The sequence below is a fragment of the Rattus norvegicus genome, chromosome 6 (genome assembly GCF_036323735.1).
Source record: "Rattus norvegicus strain BN/NHsdMcwi chromosome 6, GRCr8, whole genome shotgun sequence".
Taxonomy (NCBI): domain Eukaryota; kingdom Metazoa; phylum Chordata; class Mammalia; order Rodentia; family Muridae; genus Rattus; species Rattus norvegicus.
Window position 1 is genome coordinate 127,911,854 of NC_086024.1, and position 21,160 is coordinate 127,933,013.

Genomic DNA, 21,160 nt, shown 5'->3' on the forward strand with positions numbered 1-21,160 from the left:
TGAGTTCGAAACTCAACCTCAAACCTCAGCCATCTTCTTTGGCTTGACGCCGTTCCTTCTAGACCCACTGTGGAGGCAGTCGTTGCTGGATAAGGGATTGGCTCCAAGGCTTTTGTAGTAACCCTGCCACTGTGGTGCTAGGCAGCCTGGCCTCCATTGGTCCTCTGGGAGTTACCTTAGTCGGGGCTTCCCATGGTGGTCGCCTTCATGTCTACCCCAGACACACAGTCTGGGGTTGGGTGCCGTGGCTTTTTAGGGTACTGTTTCAGCTTTAAGTGGGCGTATCCGTGCACCCACAGTTTTGTTGGGTGTAGCTCAAGCTTCTCTGGGGCCCGAAGAGCTGCATTCTGACAGATGAAGAATATGGCAGAGTAAGGCAGGAATGAGGTACAGGCTGCAATGTGAGGTCCTCCACTTGCTTGTGGGCCCCTAGAAGCCATGCTGTCCTTGGCCCCTTGTTCTCTAGGCCTGTGGTGGGAGGAGGCCTGTGATGATTTCTAAGTTGTCTTTGGGGGAGGGTCTTGGACCACAGTGCATGGCTTCTCTTGTGAGGGCTGATGGATGAGTTCTTTGGCTCCCTGGTCATACTGCCAGTGTGATGGTTTGCATATGCTTAGCCCAGGGAGTGGCACTGTTAGAAGGTGTGGCCTTGTTGGAGGAAGTGTGTCACTGTGGAGATGGGCTTGGAGACCCTCCTCCTACCTTCCTGGGGGATGTTCAGTCTGTTCCTGGCTTCCTCTGGGTGAAGATGTAGGACTCAGCTCCTCCTGCGCCATGCCTGCCTGATTGCTGCCATGCTCCCACCTTGATGATAATGGACTGAACCTCTGAACCTGTAAGCCAGCCCCAATTAAATGCCGTCCTTTATAAGACTTGCCATGGTCATGGTGTCTGTTCACAGCAATAAGACACCCAGTGGTCCCTCCTGAGGAGTCTGCAAACTTTCACCTAGTTTCTTTTTTGATGAACAGTTGTGATCGAAATCATTTCTTTCCTCCGGAATTTTACTAGAAACACCCGGAAAACAGGAGCAAAAACAAAAATAAAAACACAAACCAGGTCTCGGAGCGCTTCCAGAAGGATTTCCTCAGCAAGTTTCATCTCTCACAAAGTCTCTCCCTTCTGTAGAACACCAAGATGTCAATGTAATTTGACCATGTTCTCTGTCACTTTATGACAAGGTGGCCTTTTCTCCAGTTTGCCATCGCATGTCCCTATTTCTGCCTGACACCTCCTCAGAATCACCTCTACCGTTCAGTTGTGTGTGTGTGTGTGTGTGTGTGTGTGTGTGTGTGTGTGTGTGCGTGTGTTTCTTTTAAACCAACATCCAGTCTAGCAGTCTTTCAGAAGCAGGAAGCTTTGTCTGCTCTTCTCTTCCTAAGACCTCACATAGTTGTCTTTAATAGTCGTTCAGAGTAACAGCAACTTTTCCAAAGTGTACCTTACAATGCTTGCAGTCCCTACAATTACCTAGCGCTAAGGCGGCTTCCACGTTTTTAGGTATTTGTTTCAGTAGCACACCATGTCTTAGCACTAGTTCCCTGGTGTGTTTGGGGTTATATCAGTCCTTTGTTTCATTGCTGTGGCAAAATACCAACAAGGAACTCAAGGAAGGCAGGGGAGTTATTTTGACTTGTAGTTTAAAGCATACACACCACACTGTCAGGGAAGCCATGATGGCAGGACTATGAGGCGTATTGTATCCACAGTCAGGAATCAAAGAGAGGAGGATGCTGGTGTTTCTATTACCATCCCTGAAATGGCTCCTCCCACACCTCCCCCTACCCAGTTGAGCCTTCTGGTAGCATCCCTAGAGACCCACAGCAGTTTGTCTCCTAGGCGATCCTAAATCACACTCATGTGTAGGTCCAGATTAGCTCAGGCAAGAATACTGTGACAGATACGGTGATGTGAGTGGCTTATATGACTAAATGCTTATTTCTCATGGCTTCAGAGGGTAGGACATTTAGTTCGAGGTTGTTGATAGATTTGAGTGTCTGGCAGGGCCCATTTCCTGGTTCATAGGCAGATTTATTTGTCCTGTCCTTTTGTAGAAGAAAGGTCAAGGGGATTCTTTGGGGTCTCTAAAGAAAGGGGCACTAAAGGGCTGGAGTTAATGACTTTTAAGGTCAATGAATTTATTAATGGCTTGGTAGTTAAGATTGCATTCTGCTCTTCCAGAGGATCCAAGTTCAATTCCCAGCACCCGTATTGGGCAGCTCATGATTGTCTGTAACTTCAGCTCCAGGGTATCCAGAACACTCTTCTGGCCTCTGTAAGGACAGGCACGCCTTCTGTATACACATAATTTAATAATGATAATACTATCACTGCTAATAAAATTGCAAAACAAAGTCACTAAACCCACACACGGGGCCTCTGCCTTCACAACCTTAAGCACGTCCTAAAGCCCCACCTCCTAACGATGTCACTCTGGGGAGTAGAATTTAATATGTGGATTTTGAGAGATATATTCTGTATACAGCATCCTCAAGTATAACATCTCTGCGATTATTATGTGAGCTTAATTAAAATGTTTAATTTATGGCAAGCTATAATCTCCTATCTTTCACAGTTTACCTTAAAAGACCATCAAATACAGCTCATATTTATTGTATTATGTGTTCTGATAGGATTCTTCATTTGCACACTAGTGAGTTAAAGTGTTATCAGGAAGAGTGGGCCTTGATGATGGGCAGCAGTAGAGAGAAGTGGACATTTTAAGGTTAGTGGAATGTGAATTTGTTCCTGGACCTGGGTCTGGGACTTCATTCCATGGAAGAACCAATGTCTGAATGGATGGGAGAAAGTAAGACTTTATTTACTGGCCAAATAATGAAGAAAAAGGGAGACTGCTCACAAATCAGTTTCTTTACCACAGGGGAGTAGGGTTCCATATATAGCACAAGAATAATGATGGACAGAAATGGTGTCATGAAAGGAAGAATACTTTTGTCTTCTCTGGTATGAGGTAGACCCTTCCAGAACTTTCTTTGACACTGCTTTCTTTCTTTCTTTCTTTTTTTTCATGGTCCGGTGGTTCCAGTCATGGGGGTTGGTAGATATCTTTAGCTTTGATGGGAGAAAAGAGAGACAAGGCAAATCCAGGGCAAGTTAAATAACCCTGTATGGTATTTCTGGGCACAAGTTTGTCCAGCGATCAACGTATCTCTATATAGAATCATACCTGAAGACTCAGGCAGAGGAGGGATGGACACAGCATGAAGGCAAAAGCCATACCTCTTCACCTTTCCCACCCACTCAGTAGACATTAACAAGTCCAGGGGAAGAGTTAGGGTTTTGGCCAAATTGGCCTTCAAAACTTGGAACAATAATTCAGGTGACTGTAACCGACTCAAAGAAGTATTATTCTCAGGGGAAAAACCATGCGAGAAGCAGGGCTTCTTAGCTGCATGGCCTCTAAGTGACCGAGCGAAGCACAGGGTCTGGGGGACCCCAGTTTGCTTCAGTGTCCCCCAGTGTCACCGCTGAAGAGATTTGTGGAGAATGCGATTTGCCCCTAACACGCCATCTAATACCTGAACTGAGTCTGGGGGCTTCAGAGGACAGAGTTTGCTGAGCTCATTTGCAAAAGACTCATCATTGCAGCCCTGAACAAGCTTACAGCCCCATGGCTGAGGTTTCTCACCAGGAAATAGGACAATTTTTCCTGCTAGTCACTAACATGTTGTTAAGATCAACAAGTTAAAAAACCTGAGTGCACGTGCTTGCTTGGCCTGGGTGTTCTGACCCCCACATTGTAAGTGCTGGGCAAACGACACAATCTGCTACAATGTAGCATTTTCCTCTGGGACTTGAATTGGTGGAGAACTACTGCGATCATACAAAATCACCTATGTTATTTTCAAATCTGCTCACGGGATACTGTTTATAGCCAAAGAACTATTTCTGACTCAAAACTAGTCTGGTGATGTGGGGAGTAGGTAAGAAATGAGGGAATATCTACCAGGGTCAGTTTGGGATCAAATACATGCAGGTATGTTCAAACTTCTGATGGGACGAGATGACCGTGTTGCCTTCTACAAAGCTCACATTTGAGAACTGTTGCATCAATTTCCAAAACAAAACAAAACAAAACAACTAAATTATTAACCAAGCAACCCAACAACCAAAAACCCACCCCAAACCCAAAATTTCACAAGACCTGGTTTTGTAACGTTTTAAGTAAGTTATTTTTTTTTTAAAAATCATTCTACTGTTTAAATTTTTGTGGCATGGGACAAGGGTAGTGAAGCAGCAAGTGACCATTTGCTTTTGTAGCCTATTGTGTATTACAAATTAGACAACCAGGTGTTGGAGAGGCGGTTCTGTGGTTAAGAGCACACATTGTTCAAGTTCTGTGTTCGTTTCCTCGGATCCACATCAGGGAGTTTACAATTGCCTATAACTCTAGCCCCTAAGGGGACCTTATGTCTCTGATCTCCACTGGCACTCACACACATGTGTACATACCCACCACCGTACCATTTATTTAATTGAATAATTAAAAATAAAATGAATCTTAAAGACTAGAAGGGCACTTGCTTGAGCAGCTGACATTCACTGAGTAACTCCTGTGTGCAGGGCATTGTGGAAACTGCCCTGAAATTAATATAAGGGATGGCGTTTCTTGTGGGTCTGTATTTCTTTGGGAAGATGAAACATATTCCCATAAATCATTACCGAGATGGGGTAGCCAGGTGTGGTGGCATCTGCAATTCCAGCATCAGAAAGCAAAAGATCACTGTACATTTGAGGCCAGGTCAGCCAGGGGCCACAGGGTGAGACGTCGTTCACAAAACAGTAAACACAGAGCAAGCTGTGCAAAGCACCAATTAAATACAGTAGGCCGCTAACTCGTCAGGGGAGGAGGACTGTGGGAACTGAACTGGGAGCACGAAGGAACAGCTTCATGCTTCTTGAGCAAAGAAAATATAGATCAAGTTCTGCTCCATAGGCTGAGTGGGGCATTTTGCAGGGGTAGCAGTTCGAACAGAGGCACTCTCTAGGTCCGTTAACAGAACAGGCAGTGGAATATTCTGAGCGGGGCCCATGTAATCTAAGCTGCAGAAGATCCGATGTTATATAAGGCCAAATATCTTGGGGCACTTGCCCACTTAGGGTTGGCATAAGGACAGAGACTACTCAGTGAAGCCACTCGAGGAGGGATTTAAAAAGTAGAGAGCAGCACCAAACGCTTCCAAGGAGTCAGAGAAAATTCAGTTGAAACACGTCCAGGGGATTTGAATGACACAGAGGTCTGCAGTGCGTAAATTTCCCTGTTGGGAGGGAGATGGAAAATAGTTTATGGAAAGAGTCAAACACTAATCTGTCTAAGACGAATGTTGTTCTTTTGCAAGCGAACACAGGTAAATCAAAGAAGCGTGCTCTTTGTGTAGCTCTAATAGGTCCCCTGTCAAAGACCCTATTGTGAAGATATCGCATGCTTTGGTCACAGGAAATGGAGAAATCAAGTTGGTACCAGTATAAAGTTTCCTCCATGGTTAGCTTTCATAGTGCTAGACGGTGCTATATGGTAGGTTGCTAGGGTTAAAAAAAGATCAATAGTTTTACCCAGCTATGAACCCTGTGAACTACCATAATGGACAAGATAGACCCATGGGTGCTGTAGTGACACAAATATGGAGGTAACCAACTGCTTTCAGATTGGATTTAAGACCAGAGCCACAGGAGGAAATGCATGCTTGGAACTGTCAATTTGGCTAATAAATTACTATTATTTTGCCAAATGGACATGGTGTCACACTGCCCTCTAAATTCATATTCTTATGCCTATTAATCAGAACAGTTCTTAGGCATCAGAGAAAAAAATTTGTGGGATGAACTGTGGGAAATGTAGAAACTCACATCTGGTCAACGTGTGGAGTACAAACATTCACGGTGCTCTCAGCTACAAATGGAGCATCTATATGCTGCTCCCTCCCGAGGCTCAGGGACCATCATGGAAGACAGACAGGAAAGAGGGTAAGAGCCGTAGTCAGGGAGGACTGGACTGCACCGTCTTTGGGACATGACAGGACTACTACACTCAACAACTCACGGAAGGTCAAGCTGGTTGGGCTGGTGTGATGGATCAGTAGTTAAGACACTTGCTGCTCTGCAGAGGATCCAGGCTGTTTTCTTGGCACCCAAATGGTGGCTCACAATTGCCCCCAGTTCCAGAGTCTCTGGCATCCTCTTCTGGCTTCTGTGGGTACCTCACACATACACAGTGCACATACATACATATATGTACAAATACATACATACATGCGTGCACACACATATGTACACACATACATAACACATAAAATAAAGATGCACAGATCTTTTTAAAATGTCAAGTCAGTTAGCGGTGTTGTGGGGGGGGATGAGAGGCTCACAGGACCTCACCCATAACTGAGTAAAAACAACCAACCACTGTTGGCTTCTGTGGGGAGAGAGAGTCAGTTTTCTTTAGGGGTGTGTCCCCCGATGGGTTGACCATGCTTTACTAAATGTCCCCACACCCATGAGTATATGGACAGCAAAAATTGGACTTGAGGGACTATTACAAAACGGGGGGAAAACCCATAAAGTTGGGAGGGGATAGAAAGTCAGGAGTGGGTCTGGGAAGAGTTAGGGGGATAAATAAGGGGAAAATATGGTCAAAATACATTGTAGAAAATTCTCAAAGGATTAATAAAACTGTTCCACTTAAAAGAAACGAAAAAACAAAACCTCGGTTCCAGCCAGCAACATCTGCCGGGAGCTTCCGAGATGGATTTTTTTTTTCTTTATGATGAGAGGATAGAGTTATTGATCAAGCGGTAAAATTTCTGTGTCTCTCGGTAGTTTTCAGTCTCGGGGGATAGGAAAATCAGCGCCAGCTTCCCAACCTCACACAGCCTGGTGTTTGTGAGGTCACGTGTGGATCGCTCAGCACCACGTCCGACAGAGAACGGGTTCACTCAGAAATGACGATCTTGTCTATGACCTCATCGGCGAGGCTTTCCCTTCTCACGTGGTTCTTGGCTGCACTGGTCCAAGTCTACCTTAGAGAAGTATGATTGCTGGAGATGTCTAGTATTCGCTTTGTGAGTGCAATGCAAAGTACTTCTGAGTGGCTCTGGAAAAGAGCCTGGTGAAGCTAAGGGCTGGTATGATTTTTAGAGTGTGATAAATACTTTCCAATGTAATGATAAAAGTGAAAAATGGAGGCTGAAGTGATTTATTATATCTCCAAGGACGGTTTTCTGGCATTTACATTTCATTATAAATTATATTTTCTTCCTCACAGTGTATCATTGTCAATTGTTGGAATGCCTCATGAAGTATAAACAAGAAGTCTGGAAAGTAAGTTTTGGGTCAAGATTGGCCCATATTTACTAACTGGATTTATATGAATTTTATCAATGACGTATTATAACCGTTGCTTTGATCAGATTTATACTTGTCTTGTAATTTTGATGCGATTAACCTACACTTTATTTTTACTGGTAAAATTATCACTTGCAACAGAAATCAAACTTCAAGAACAGAACTTGACAGAATAATTGAATGTATCTCATTCATGGAACCAGGCAAATATCACATCGCATGACAGAATGACTCCGATATAAAAATGCTTAAGATTCGTCTTTTTTTCCCCCAAACAGCAGACATGAATTGTTAAGAAATGTTATTAGGAAAAAATATTTCTTTAAACTAAGTGTTTGGTATGTGGGCATACACTGTTGTTAAAAAAAAAATCTTTCATTCGAATCTCATTAGAGGATTAATGGACAGTGCACTTTTGAACCCTCCCTGAGGGCATCATTTGTAGGACACATAAACCAAACCCATGAATAAATGAAGAAAATGACACGCTAACGTAATTTAATCTGTGAAGTGCACCTGGTTGATGGGATCCAGGGAAACGACCCGCCTTCTCTATTAGAATTATTTATTGGGATTTTTTTTACTGCTTTGGTTCTATTGGGTGGGTGATCGTTACTTCTATCTGACATGTGTCCCTTCCTCCGGCAGGATCTTTTGTATGTGATTGCCTATGGGCCTTCCCAGGTGAAGCCTCCCGCAGTGCAGATGCTTTTCCACTATTGGCCCAACCTGAAGCCTCCCGGAGCAATAAGCGAGTACAGGGGCTTACAATACACAGGTAAGGAAGGCAGAGCTCTGTGGCGGTCGTGTCCATCTCCCTCATGCCGCCCGCGCCTCGCCTCGTGTTAGAAAGACCATCTTAGATGGTTGACATTGCCCTTTTCGGACACTGGGCTTCAAAAGAAGTCAGCGCAGTAGTCCAGGCTCTTAGGGGAGGCTGAGGCGGGAAGATCACTTCAGCCCTGGCATGTAGGGAACCATCCTAGGCAACATAGAAAGATCACATCTCTTAAGATAATCGAGTGTGCTGCTGCACGCATATGGTGATCCCGGCACTTGAGAGGTGGAGGCAGGAGGATCAGAAGTGCGAAGTCAGTCTTGACTACAAATCAGGTTTGACAAAGTCACTGTGGACTGTAAGAGAACCCATTTCAAAACAAAGCAAAACACAACCCAAAGAAAAATAAGAAAAACCAAAACAAACAAAAAACCATCACCACCACTACCACCAAAGACCCCTTAATTATACCAATTAAAGTATTTATGATGTCACAGCAGATTGCCTAAACCCCTATCCTGGTTACTATGCGAAGGGCGTATGCTTTACCTAAGATTAATTACTACACAACCATAAGTGAGAGGGGTATGGCTGGCTGTTTACCCCTTAGCAGAAGCCCCAGCTGCCTAATTCTGTTCTTGTGAGGGCCTGGCTGTGTTTTCAGTGTCACCAGAAGAGTCTCATCACGACAATCAAACAGTGGCATTAAATGCAATGATACAGTTGGGCACGGTTGGCTGGTCTTATGACCTTAGCACCATACAGGCTGACATTAAAATCTCTGGAGTTCAAGGCCAGCCTGGGCCACAGAGTGGATTATAAGACAGCCTGGGCTATATGAAAACTTAAAAAAAATAGTAACAGATAACTACCAAGAAACTTTCATACAGAAAGATAGATGGAAAGAGTGGCTGACACAAGGTTCTAGGTTGCTGTTTATGGTGTAAGAAACCCCCAGTGCTGAATGGATTTTTCCGATGTCCATGCACACCTCTCCTCAAGGGTGCTATACATGTGTTTTACACTGTGGAAGGCGGATTCCAAGTGGTCCAGACTAGGATAAGAAGTGGTCGCAGCGGTATACGCAGGGAACAGTGGACAGAGAATTTGCTGAATTGCTTTTTATTATCATTCTGTATTACAGATAGTAGAGAATGTTTCATTGTTGCGAGATGGATAATTTGAGTGTAAAAGCCAGCGAATACTTAGCACATCATTAGGGTGAAAAGTGAAATGGCTGATATACTTGACACTGACCCTTTTTGTAGGGTCCCTGTGACGTTTGAATGGGAGATCAATACCAGTGAGATCTACCTATGCAATAACTATCCGATGAGGTAGCTGAGCCCCAGGCATTGTAGATTTGTTATTGATATAAGAACCAACACAAAGGCAGCCTTCATTAAATTGAATATAGCCTAGAAATTCATTTTATTCAACAAATATTTATGGGGTGTCTGTTAGCCGGGCATTTCTCTGTATTGCAATGTGGAAAGCAAAACACCTTATAGTCATTAGCGTCTTGGAGCTTTCAAGCTCTCTGTGTGTGTGTGTGTGTGTGTGTGTGTGTGTGTGTGTGTGTGTGTGTTTGTGTGTGAAAAATCCAGAGACAGTTTTCTAGGGCTAAGTACTAAGGTAGAACAAATCACATGTTTCTGCAGGAAACATGGAAGGGCTTCTACCTCATTTTGGCTGTAGCTGAGTCTGGGGGAGTTTTGTTAAGGGGGTTTTAGCTGGAAGGCCAGGCTGTGACAGGTACATAACCAGACATGGGAAGAGAAGAAGCCATGAGTGCATAAAACGGGACTTTAAGTAGAAGGAACTTCAGGGCTTGTGAAGTGGATGCAACAGACAGCTCGGTGATGTTTAGAACTGGAATATGATAAGCCAATTAGACAATGGAGTGAGGTGGCCAACAGAGAGGTGGCAGTGCCTGCAAAAGACATGGGGTTGTCTTCTAACAACAGAGGGATTTCCTGCTGTAGGCTTTGATGAGACTCACTGACCAGAGCATCCCCCAATCCCAAACACTGACAGTCATTTCCAGTCATGGGGTAGCCAAAGCCTCTAGCAAGGACCAACTAAGAAATCTTTAAAACCGGTTCAGTATTCGCAGGCTAAGATCAGAGCCATCCTCTCTCGTTCTCTTGGCCCCATGGAGAGATAGTTGACTAGGACTTCACTCACAGTCCATCCTTGTAATCATGTGTCGCCTCCCTTGTTCACTGCTGAGATCCACGTGCTACTTTGTAGCCTCAGTGATAAGTGACTTTCTTAGAATTCCCAGGCTAACAGACCACAAAGGAGACAGAAAGCCATCAATGTGGTCTGTGTACTGCTGTGTGTCTAGCACCAGCTACTGTTCTGTTGGATTGTTGTTCACACAACTTAGGATGTTGAGACTGTCACCATACCTGTGTTGACCAGGCAGCCATGTTGAGGGGTAGCTTGTCAGACATTTCTAGGAGATACAATCTCACAGCTGATGTAGGGTCCTCTAGCTCTTACAAACTTTCCCATCCCTCTTCTGAGATGTTCCCTGAGCATTAGGTGCAGGGATTGTATTGTAGATGTGTCAGTTGAGGCTAGGCACCTCCGGATGAGTGTGACCGTCTGTTGAAAGAGATTTCTTCAATGAGGAGTAAGCACCATACTTACCAATCGAAGAGGTTCCTAAACCCATTTCATCTTTAATGTGTGTGTGGTTTGCACGTATGGGATCCAGAGATCAATGCCAGGTGTCTTGTCCTACTCCTCGTTACTTTATTGTTTGAAACAGCTTTTTCTCTGAACCTGGATGCCCTGGTAGATTGGCTGATCAGAAATCCTGGGGTACCCTTCTCTCTCTACCTTCCCCGCATGCAGCCGTGCGTTACTTTTTACACGGATGCTGGAGTCAAACTCAGGTTCTTTTGCTTCTGCAACAAATGCTTTACTGGATGAGCCATCCACCTCCCCAGCTGTTCCCCACCTTTTATTATAAAAATTACCAATACGGGAGCTGGAGATATGCTGAGCAGTGAAGAGTACTGGCTGCTCTCCTGGAGGTCTTGGTTTCAATTCCCAGCCTCCATAGGGCAGCTCACAACCACATGTAACTCGAGTTCTGGGGGATCCGATGCTCTCTTCTGGCCTCTGTGGGCACCGGGCACACATAGCAAGTAAAACATTCCAAGGAAAGCACCCCCACGAATAAAATGCAATAAAACGAAAGAGAATTTCTGGTTACAGCATACCAAATAGTAAATGACTTAGTCTGTGTAGCAAAGTTGTCATTTAGCTTCCATTTAACTACATTGCTAGACAGCACAGAGAGAATGGGAGGTGCGCTGGAAGGCTAAGCTTGATCCGGGTTATCAGGCATGCCGTATAAGGTAACCCGTGGTAGCGGACTTGGACCTTTGAGGTGAGTCTATGAGAAGGTTGGACCAGGACTTTCTGTTGTGCTTTTTCACCATTATGTTCTTTCTTCTCTTCAATTATCTTGATTTTCTATCTACACAACTAAAATCTTGTAAGACGGTTTTGCTGGTGCATTTTGTACATGCAGAAAACCCCAAGTAAGTGTGTCAGGAGCCTGTCCCAGTGTCCTCCTCCAGCGTGGTCTCCTCCTTCCAACAGCAGAGGTTAAGTTCTACTTGAATTTGTATTTTATAAAAATGGAAGTGTCCATTAGTAGTTGTGTGTGTGTGTGTGTGTGTGTGCATGCACATGCATGTGTGTGTTATCTGTGTGCTAAAGATAACTGCTGTCTGTTCACTTTTATTGCTACACATAGTCCATAAAATACGTGTGCCACAATTTTCCTGACTTCTCTACTCTCACCAGACGTTTGGGTTCCTAAATTTTGGTTGTTGAAATATTACTACTCTGAGCTTTTTTGAAATGTCCTTAATATGAAATATACATATATGTATATATATATATAAAATATATGTATGTGTATATATACATACAATGGGCCTGCTGTCCTACACATGTACTCAACTTTAATAAACAGCTTCCTGGTTCAGTTATGCTAATACACACTCTCATTACGAGTATATATTTATTGTGATAGCTTCGTTAAGCATTACTTTATGTCTCATATCATTATAGAACAATAAACTATATTTCCTCTCTAATCTGTGAGACTTTTATGGCTTCTTCTGAATCCGTGATTCAACATCGATCATATTAACTGCACACTGGGCTTTCAGTATGACATTCCTCCCTGTGCTCGCAACGGCGAGTCGCATTTTTATTTACCAATCTGTTACAGTTTTATTCAGAAAATTATTGTCCTAGTCAATGTTTTGTTGCCGCAAAGAGACACTATGACCACGGCAACTCTTACAAAGGAAAACATTTAACTGGGACTGGCTTACAGTTCCGAAGTTCAATCCGCTGTCATCATGGCAGGAAGCACTGGACCATGGAGGCTGATATGCCAAAGAGAGACTGAGAGTTCTATATCTGGATCTGCAGGCAGCAGGGAGAGAGAGAGAGAGAGAGAGAGAGAGAGAGAGAGAGAGAGAGAGAGAGAGAGAGAGAGAGAGAGAGAGATTGATTTGGACTGACTTGGGCTTTTGAAATCCTGAAGCCCACCCCTAATCAATAAGGTCACACCTACTCCAACAAGGCCACACTTCCTAATGCCTGTCAAGTAGTGCTTCCCCTTGATGACCAGGATTCAAATATATGAACATATGGGGGCCAATCCTATGCCAACCACCACAGTTGTTGTCTGTCCTTAGCACATGAAACGTCTCCCCATAGAAATCCCAATGGTTCATCTTGCAGGAAAGCTCGAGACTGAGCTATAGTTGACTCTTGTACTGATGAGAAGGATTTGGTTTCAGTCTTGTACATGCGGATGCCTTCTTTCCCCTGTATCACCTGTTAAAGAACGTGTCTCTTTTGTTTTTCTAAGCAATGCACCTCTTTTGGTATCTTCTCCCAGTATGAAGCAGTTTATGGTGCTTGCCTTAGACTCGGTCTTCCGCTCTACCCCCCTGTTGCTATGGCTGTGCTGGTTTTGTTCCTGTGGATCTGTGGTGTAGCTTGAAGTCAGTACTGTGATAGCTCCAGTATTTCTCTGTTTGCTTAGCATCACCTCAGCTATTTTTATAGGTTTTCATGTTTCCACATGGATTTAGGGTTGTTTTGTTCTAGATCTGGGAAGAGCATCACTGGACTTTGGAGGAGATTGTATTGGGTTTTGCATAAGAGTGTTCGATAACATGGTTGTTCACAGAGTATTTTCCTGATCCGTAAACGTGGGAGCGCTTCCTATTTTTCAGATGTCTAACATCTCTTTCTTCGTGTTTTATAGTTTTCTTTGTAGGGATCTGTCACATCGTTGATCAAGTCTATGCCCATGTGTTCTATGTTAGTGTTGACGCCACTGTGATAAGGATTGTTTAACCGATCTCTTTTTCCAGGAATTTATTGTCGGCATATAAAGCTACTGATGCTTTTAAATGTTGATTTCTGTGCCTTGAAACTTTGATGAGAGTATATTGAACAAATCTAAGAGATTTTTTTATTTGGTGTGGATTTTTTAGGGTCTTTTAAGAGGAGGTTATATTATTGGCAAATAGGCATAATTTAACTTCTCCGTTTCCTCTTTGTGCCCTCTCCTCCGCCTGCCTATTGCTCTGGCTGAGTTTTTGAGCACTGTTGTAAGAGAGAGAAGATGGAGGAGGATTGCGTCCAATTCTGGGTTTAAATAAAATGCTTTCCGCTCCCTCCCTCTGTGGTACGTTGGCTCTAGGTCTGCCAGGGTGTCCTGAGTTACACTAAGGTATGACCTTTCATTCCTGTGTGTGTCATGGTTTTTAAGCACGAGGGAGTGTTGGCCCTTGTCAGAGATCTTTTCTGAGATGATGCTCACCTTTGCTCAGGCTAAACCTGTGGCGTTTTCTACGTTCCCGCACGGTTTGTTCTTTGACCGGTAGATAGCTGATAAGGGCGAGCTGTAGTTTTCTTCTTGTGTGCTCAGATAACATGTCTTGTACTATATATTAATTTTTGTATGTATCTGTTTACATGTATGTAGTATGTGCCATGTATAAATGTTCATGTGTGTCCACATGTGCACACGTGTGTGTGGTGCATGTGAGTGTGGATGCAAGAGGTTGTTGCCAGGTATCTTTTACCTTTTTTTTCTTTTTGATACTCAGTCTCACTAGATAATCCTGGCTCACCTGGAACTCATTACGTAGACCAGGCTGGCCTCAAATTCAGAGTCATCCACATGCCTCTGCCTCCCAAGTATGGGAATTAAAGCATATGTACTGTGCCAGGCTCCATCTTATTTTTTGAGCCAGGATCTTTCACTGAACTTGAAATTCTGGTTTGGCTGCACTGAAGTAAGCCCCAGGAGAGCTCCCATCTCTCTGTCACCAACTCTGGAATGGCGGGCACACTTTGCCATGTCTAGCCTTTTTGTTTGAGTGCTGGGATCAAATTCAGACCATTGTTCTTGCATAGCATACGCTTTATTGACTGATCCATCTTCAGAGTCCTATATTATTTGTTTATTTTTAAAATAATTTCCTCTAGGGCTGAGCATATAAATATGTCAGTGTATTTAAAACAACGTGCACAGTATTCTACGTGAAATAAATCAGGCTTGTCACTTACTTGTCTGGTTCAAACCTTCGACATTGCCATTGCATTTTTTTATAAACTTAAATTATTCTTTTATGTGTATGGGTGTTTTGCTTGCATGCATATTTGTGTCTCGCGTGTCTGCCTAGTGCCCAAAAGGGCCAGAAGAGGGCATTGGATTCCCTGGTATTGGAGATACAGACAGTTATGAGCTGCCATGCGGGTGCTGGGAATCAAACCCTGGTCCTCTGCAGGAGCAGCCAGTGCTCCTAACCACTGAGCCACCTCTCCAACCCTGTCACTGCGTGGTGTTCACTTTCTCCAGCATTACCAAGAGGGAAGCTCTGAAGTGTTTATTGTTTGTTTGTTTGTTTTACTGTGATTGTGTTTGTCTAATTCTTCTTCTTCTGATCTATTTACTTTTGACATTTTGAGACGGCGCTAGTAAGTATATGCAAATTGAAAACTTAGAATTCAGTCTCTTCCAGGTGTATTGAAGCTTTCCCCATTTTTGGTTCTTTTTTTTTTTTTTTTTCCCGGAGCTGGGGACTGAACCCAGGGCCTTGCGGTTGCTAGGCAAGCGCTCTACCACTGAGATAAATCCCCAACCCGGAAGCTTTCCCCATTTTTGAATGCATGGTTTTTATCATTTTTGACCCTTCCTGAGTTAAAATTGACTTTGTCATAAGCGAATGTGGCTGTGCAGATATTTGAAAGTGTTTGTGTGGTATAACTTTTTCCAGCAGTTTGCTTTCAAACTTTTATATTCTTATATACAAAGCCAGCCAGCTTTCTCTAGCTCCCACAACTCCATCTTCCTAGTGCTGTGTTACAGGGGGGCTGTGACACCCACCTGACGTTCAGAAGGATTCAGGGATTTGAACTCTGGTCCTCATGCTTGTCTGGTGGGCACTTTAGCCACTGAGCCATCTGCGTTCTTAAAAGAATATACTTTTTAGTTTCCTTTAATGCTAATCTACTGGGGATAATTTTTATCTCTTTCCATTTATTTGAAAAACATTATTGTCTTGCCTTATTTATGTATTTACGTATTTATTTATTTATTTACTTACCTTTTTGAGAGAGGTTCTTACTGTGCGCATCCAACAGGCCCAGAGTGTGAGATCTTAAACTTTTTTTTCTCTATGTATACAGTTTTAAACTGGTAATCATTTTTATTTATAAACCTTGAAAGTTCTGTTCTTTCTACTCGTCTTTCATGGTGCTTCACAGGCCTCTTCTACCTGGCAGTTGATGTCTTGTCAGTTTTAAACAATGCCAGGTTTTATCTTGTGTGGTGTTAATAACGGTGGAGGTGTCCCGTGGGCTGTGGGATCAGTTTTAGCCCGTGTACATTGCTCTTGGAGGCACCACAAAGACAAACAGCAAACAAACAAACAATAGCAACCAAACGGCAGAAAATAATGGCGACTGTCTTGGGATCCCAGCCCCCCTCGTGTGCCTGTGAGCAGTCCCTGACATGGTTTTAATAGAATTGATGCGTTCATCTAATTCAGGTATCCATGGAAATAAGATAGAAGAGTACGCACTTCTCCTGTCCAACTCATCCTCACATTAATACTGAGCTTAGTCTTTATTATTAAAGACATTAGTTCTTCTCATTCTCCAAATGTCCTCTTTTATCAATATTTGTGTGGCTTTCGACTTTGAGCAGATACGAGAAACTGCTATGCACATATTACGCAATTCAGTGATTTGTGTAGGAGTTGGCGACTGACCTCTTTTTCATTTAAAATGTATCATTGTCGCATGTGTATGTGCCTGATGGGGACATATGGGCTCATGTGCCATGGTTTGTGTGTAGAGGTCAGAGAACAACTTTATAGAGTCATTTGTAACCTTTAGGTGGCTTCTGAGGCTCAAACTCAGATTGCCAAGTGGTCAGGGAAGTTCCTGTGTGTCTCTGCCTGGGCTTTGCATGCAGGCATGCCATGCTAGCCCTTCCCAAGCCTCGTGTCCACTCACTGCTGGCCTCCATCTTGGTTCCCTGGTCTGAGACCATCAGACCAGAAGGTCTGGTGAAAACCGAAGTGGAAGAGCGGACACTGCTGGTTGTGCCTAACTGCAGGGGCATGTCATCGTGGTGTTAACCGTTGGGATTTGCATACATTGATCAGTTTCTAGATGCTTCATTTCCCATTACTTAAAGCCTTTATCTTGAAATTTCATCGTAATGTGCATATAAACTAAAATAAATCAAAACCAGAGAAGACAGGTAGAGGTTATGTTTTTATGACTTCATCTTTTAATACTTCCTGGAGCTGAATTTTATCATTTCTCTCTCTCTTTTAAAAAGATTATTAGAGCATGCTTAGACTGTGGATTTTAACATTAGACTGATTTTTAATTATCTGTTATAAATGACCAGTTAACTCTGAGTTTTACAGTTGCTATACCCGACAGGTTTTGATATGCTGTTATTTTTATTAATGATTGTTATAACTTTGTTGTTGTTGCTGTTGTTGTTGTTGTTGTTGTTGGTGGTGGTGGTGGTGGTGGTGTTGGTGTTGGTGTGTGTGTGTGTGTGTGTGTGTGTGTGTGTGTGTGTGTGTGTTTAGCTTGCATGCATGTCTGTAGTTCACATTCATGCCTGGTGTCCATGGAAGCGAAAGAGGGCACACATCCCTTAGAACTAGAGTTACAGATGGTTTTGAGCTGTTTGACATAGGTGCTAGGAATTGAACCCCGGGTCCTCTGGAAGGGCAACCTGTGCTCTTAGCCACTGAGACATCTTTCTAAATCCCCCGTGTTGTATTTTTATTAATACTCGCTCAGATTATTTAAAATTTGTTATCGTTAGGTTTTCTTTGTGGTATGTGTAGGAGTATTGTTTAATTTCTATATCTTTGAGTAATTAGTAAACACTGGTTTTCCCATTTAACATTATCTGTGTCACTTTGCTGCTTCCAAGGAGAAATCATTGTAGCATTTAATGTAATACCTTTTCTATTAGCATCTTTCAAAGGTTTTCCTGCTATTTGGTATTTGATAGTCTTTTCATGCTTGGAGTGCGGTTGTCTCTGTATTTACTCTGCTGAGCTTTTAGGGGATGTGGTTTACACCTCCCATTGGTACCTCAAGAAATTGGATGCCACCCTATTCAGATAGTCTTTCCTTTTCTCATCCAGAGACTCTAAAAGTATTTAATGTTACTTCCAGAGGTTTTATATACTTTATTGTTTTGAGGGGGCATGGAGGGTGACTGAGGCATGGCTCAGTTGATAGAGTGCTTGCTGCACAGGCGTGAGGATCCATCCGTGTACTAGTCCCAGTGCTCACATGGTAAGCTGGATGGTGTGATATATGTGATAACTGTGTGGGGGAGGGAGTCACAGGAGCTCCCTGGGGTAATGGGCAGCAGCTCTAGCTAGTAAGAACCCTGTCTCCAAGCATGAGGTGAAAAATGATTGAAGAATGCACTAATGTTGACTTCTGGCGCGCGCGTGCGTGTTTGTGTGTGTGTGTGTGTGTGTGTGTGTGTGTGTGTGTGTGCGTGTGTGTGTGTGTGTGTACACCTATAGAAACATGTGAGCACATACACACATAAAGCAAGCTGTACTTTAATTAGAATTGACTCGTCTTTTAGGTCATCAAATCCATTCTTTTTTTTTTCTTTTTTCTTTTTTTTTGGTTCTTTTTTTTCGGAGCTGGGGACTGAACCCAGGGCCTTGTGCTTCCTAGGCAAGCGCTCTACCACTGAGCTAAATCCCCAGCCCCAAATCCATTCTTTTTTTTTTTTTTTTTTTTTTGGTTCTTTTTTTCGGAGCTGGGGACCGAACCCAGGGCCTTGCGCTTCCTAGGTAAGCGCTCTACCACTGAGCTAAATCCCCAGCCCCGCCCCAAATCCATTCTTTCGTCTTGCTATGTCCAGTGTTTTTGAAAGCCCACTTACTGAATTATATGATTTCTATGTCTCTTATATGTTTCATAACATTTTCATTGTCTTCGTGTCTGGAACTTGACATTTCAGTGGAGGTTGACCTTGACCCTTTGGCCATTCTTTTGCCAGTTGCCAAAACAGTGTAGTTGCATTACATATACGCCACTGAGCTGTAAAGAGAACCCTTTAGAAATGGAATGTGTTTTTGGTTTCTTTCTTTAAGCTTGAGCTTAAAAATGGCTTTGCATGAAAAAAATTGCTTCTCTGAAAGATGTGTAAACATTTGTTTATTGTTTTCTAGCATTTAGAATCATGGAAGAAGAATTTTAGATCACTGTGATTTTGCCTCTTGGAGAAATCTCCTTGATTTTCATTTATTTTTAAAGTTTTCACGAACATTCGAGGTCGAATATCTTTTTTTTTTTTTTTTTGGTTCTTTTTTTCGGAGCTGGGGACCGAACCCAGGGCCTTGCGCTTCCTAGGTAAGCGCTCTACCACTGAGCTAAATCCCCAGCCTCAGAGGTCGAATATCTTTATCATGATTTTCTTGATTGTAATATGAAGCACTTTCTTTAATTTTTTATATTATTATTTTTTTATGTGTGTATATGTGTACATGTGAATGTACCATACCACACATGTGGCCATCAGGGGATGGCTTGTGGAAATTGAGTTTCTCCTACTGTGTGGATTCTTGGTCCTGAACTCAGGTCCTCCTACTTGGTGGCAAGCACCTTTACCCACTGAGCTATCCACTGGCTTCTAACAAAGTACTTTCAATGTACAAATTTGAAATGTATACCTTTTCAAAATTTTTTCTCTCATGAAGTGTGAATTATTGCTTTTCTTCCAATTATTTTGTCATATTCCTCAGAAATACCAATGATTATTAAGTCAAAATTTTATCTTCTGTAATCTGTAGCAATTATTACCACTAATTCACATATTTATTTCTTCTCTAGATTCTTAGCTTCTCAGCCTCTTTCACTCTGTAACTTACTACAGATGCTAACTCAGGATCAGCTTTACTCATCTGTAGTGGCTGTGCAACAAAGTAATCCCACATTCAAAGACTGAGACCAAGTTCTGCATAGTAATACTTAGATGCAAACTAATATGTGTTAATACATAGATACATAGCAATGCATAGTAACACATAGGTACTTAGCAATACATAGATACACAGCAATAAATAGATACATAGTAGTATGTGGTAGTACATAGATACATAGCATTGCATATGGATACATAGATACTTAGTAGTAAGTAGTGACACATAGATATGTAGTAATATTGGTAATACATAGATACACAGCAACACATAGATACACAGTAATACAGATGTTTAGTAATACATAGATTTATAACAACACATATAAACATAGTAACATATAAATACATAGTAATACAAAGATACATAATAGCCATCTTGTCTCAAAACAGTTTCTTTAAGGGAAGATTTCTAATTTTGCCTATTTGTTTTTAGTTTGTGCACATTTTAATCATGTCTTACCCAAATCCATTTTGTCCCAATCTGTTAGTCTCTCCTGAGACTGAATTTCTATGAGTTTTTGGCATCTGACTTGGAGAGGCTGTGTGTTCTGTCATACATGCTTTCTTAGAATCTGCTCATCCATAGAGTAATTTTCAGACATGTTTCCTCTCAGCCTCTTATATATTTTCTTTCCTCTAATGCATTTTTGGGTTGATCTTTCACTTTTGTTCTTTTAACTTTTTCTCTGGTGCTCAGAATTGGACCCAGGTTTTCAAGGCCCCAATATCCATAGCCTAAACAGGATTGATTTTTACATTTTAATATATTAAGATTGATGAGTATCTTCTCTCTCTCTCTCTCTCTCTCTCTGCTGTAAAATACAAAAAGATCTTTATTACTAACTCTAGAGCAAGGTTTCTCATGGTCCCTGTCACAGGTAGTCAGAGTGAATTTTCCAATTAAAGGTTTCAGGGTGCTTATTGTGGTTACAGAAAACTTAGAATTTCCATATGGATCAACAAGTTAATATTTTTATTTGATTTTTTTAATTTACATTTCAAATGTTATCCCTTTCCTGGTTTCCTGTCCATAAACCTTCTATCCCGGAGTATCTTCTTTTAGGGTTCTTTGCCTCTACTAAGATTATATCGAAATTATCTTTTTTCTTTCCCCTATTATAGCTTTAAGGATCAAATCCAGGGCCTTGTGCATGTCAGATAAGATCACTATTCAGGCCCCTATCTACCCAAATTTACCCTGTAGTTAGGGATGTGGTCTTACTAAGGCTGACCTGATCTCACTCTATGCCTTGGTTAGCCTTGAACTTCTGCTCCTTCTGCCTCCTGAGGTCATCAAGATTACAGGCCTGCATCAAGAGGCCCATCAGAACTTTCTCCTATGCACCTAGAAGTTTGATGTTTTACCCTATGATCTGTTTCGAATGGACATTTGGTGTAGAGTGAGAGAAGGATGAATTTCCCCCTAAAGGGACCAAGTTATTCCGACTAAAGTCATTGAAAAAATTTTTCTTTTT

General features: G+C 42.4%; 1 protein-coding gene across 26 annotated transcripts in view; it reads left to right on the forward strand.

Annotated features, from left to right (window-relative positions):
• Unc79 (unc-79 homolog, NALCN channel complex subunit) overlaps positions 1 to 21,160 on the forward strand; it is a 250,710-nt gene that overhangs the window by 70,183 nt on the left and 159,367 nt on the right. For all 26 annotated transcript variants that reach the window (XM_063261997.1, XM_063261998.1, XM_063261995.1 and 23 more), the window contains 2 exons: positions 7,280 to 7,335; positions 8,008 to 8,137. In XM_063261997.1, the coding sequence (XP_063118067.1) occupies positions 7,280 to 7,335; positions 8,008 to 8,137 (186 nt within the window). The remainder of the gene's footprint in view (positions 1 to 7,279; positions 7,336 to 8,007; positions 8,138 to 21,160) is intronic.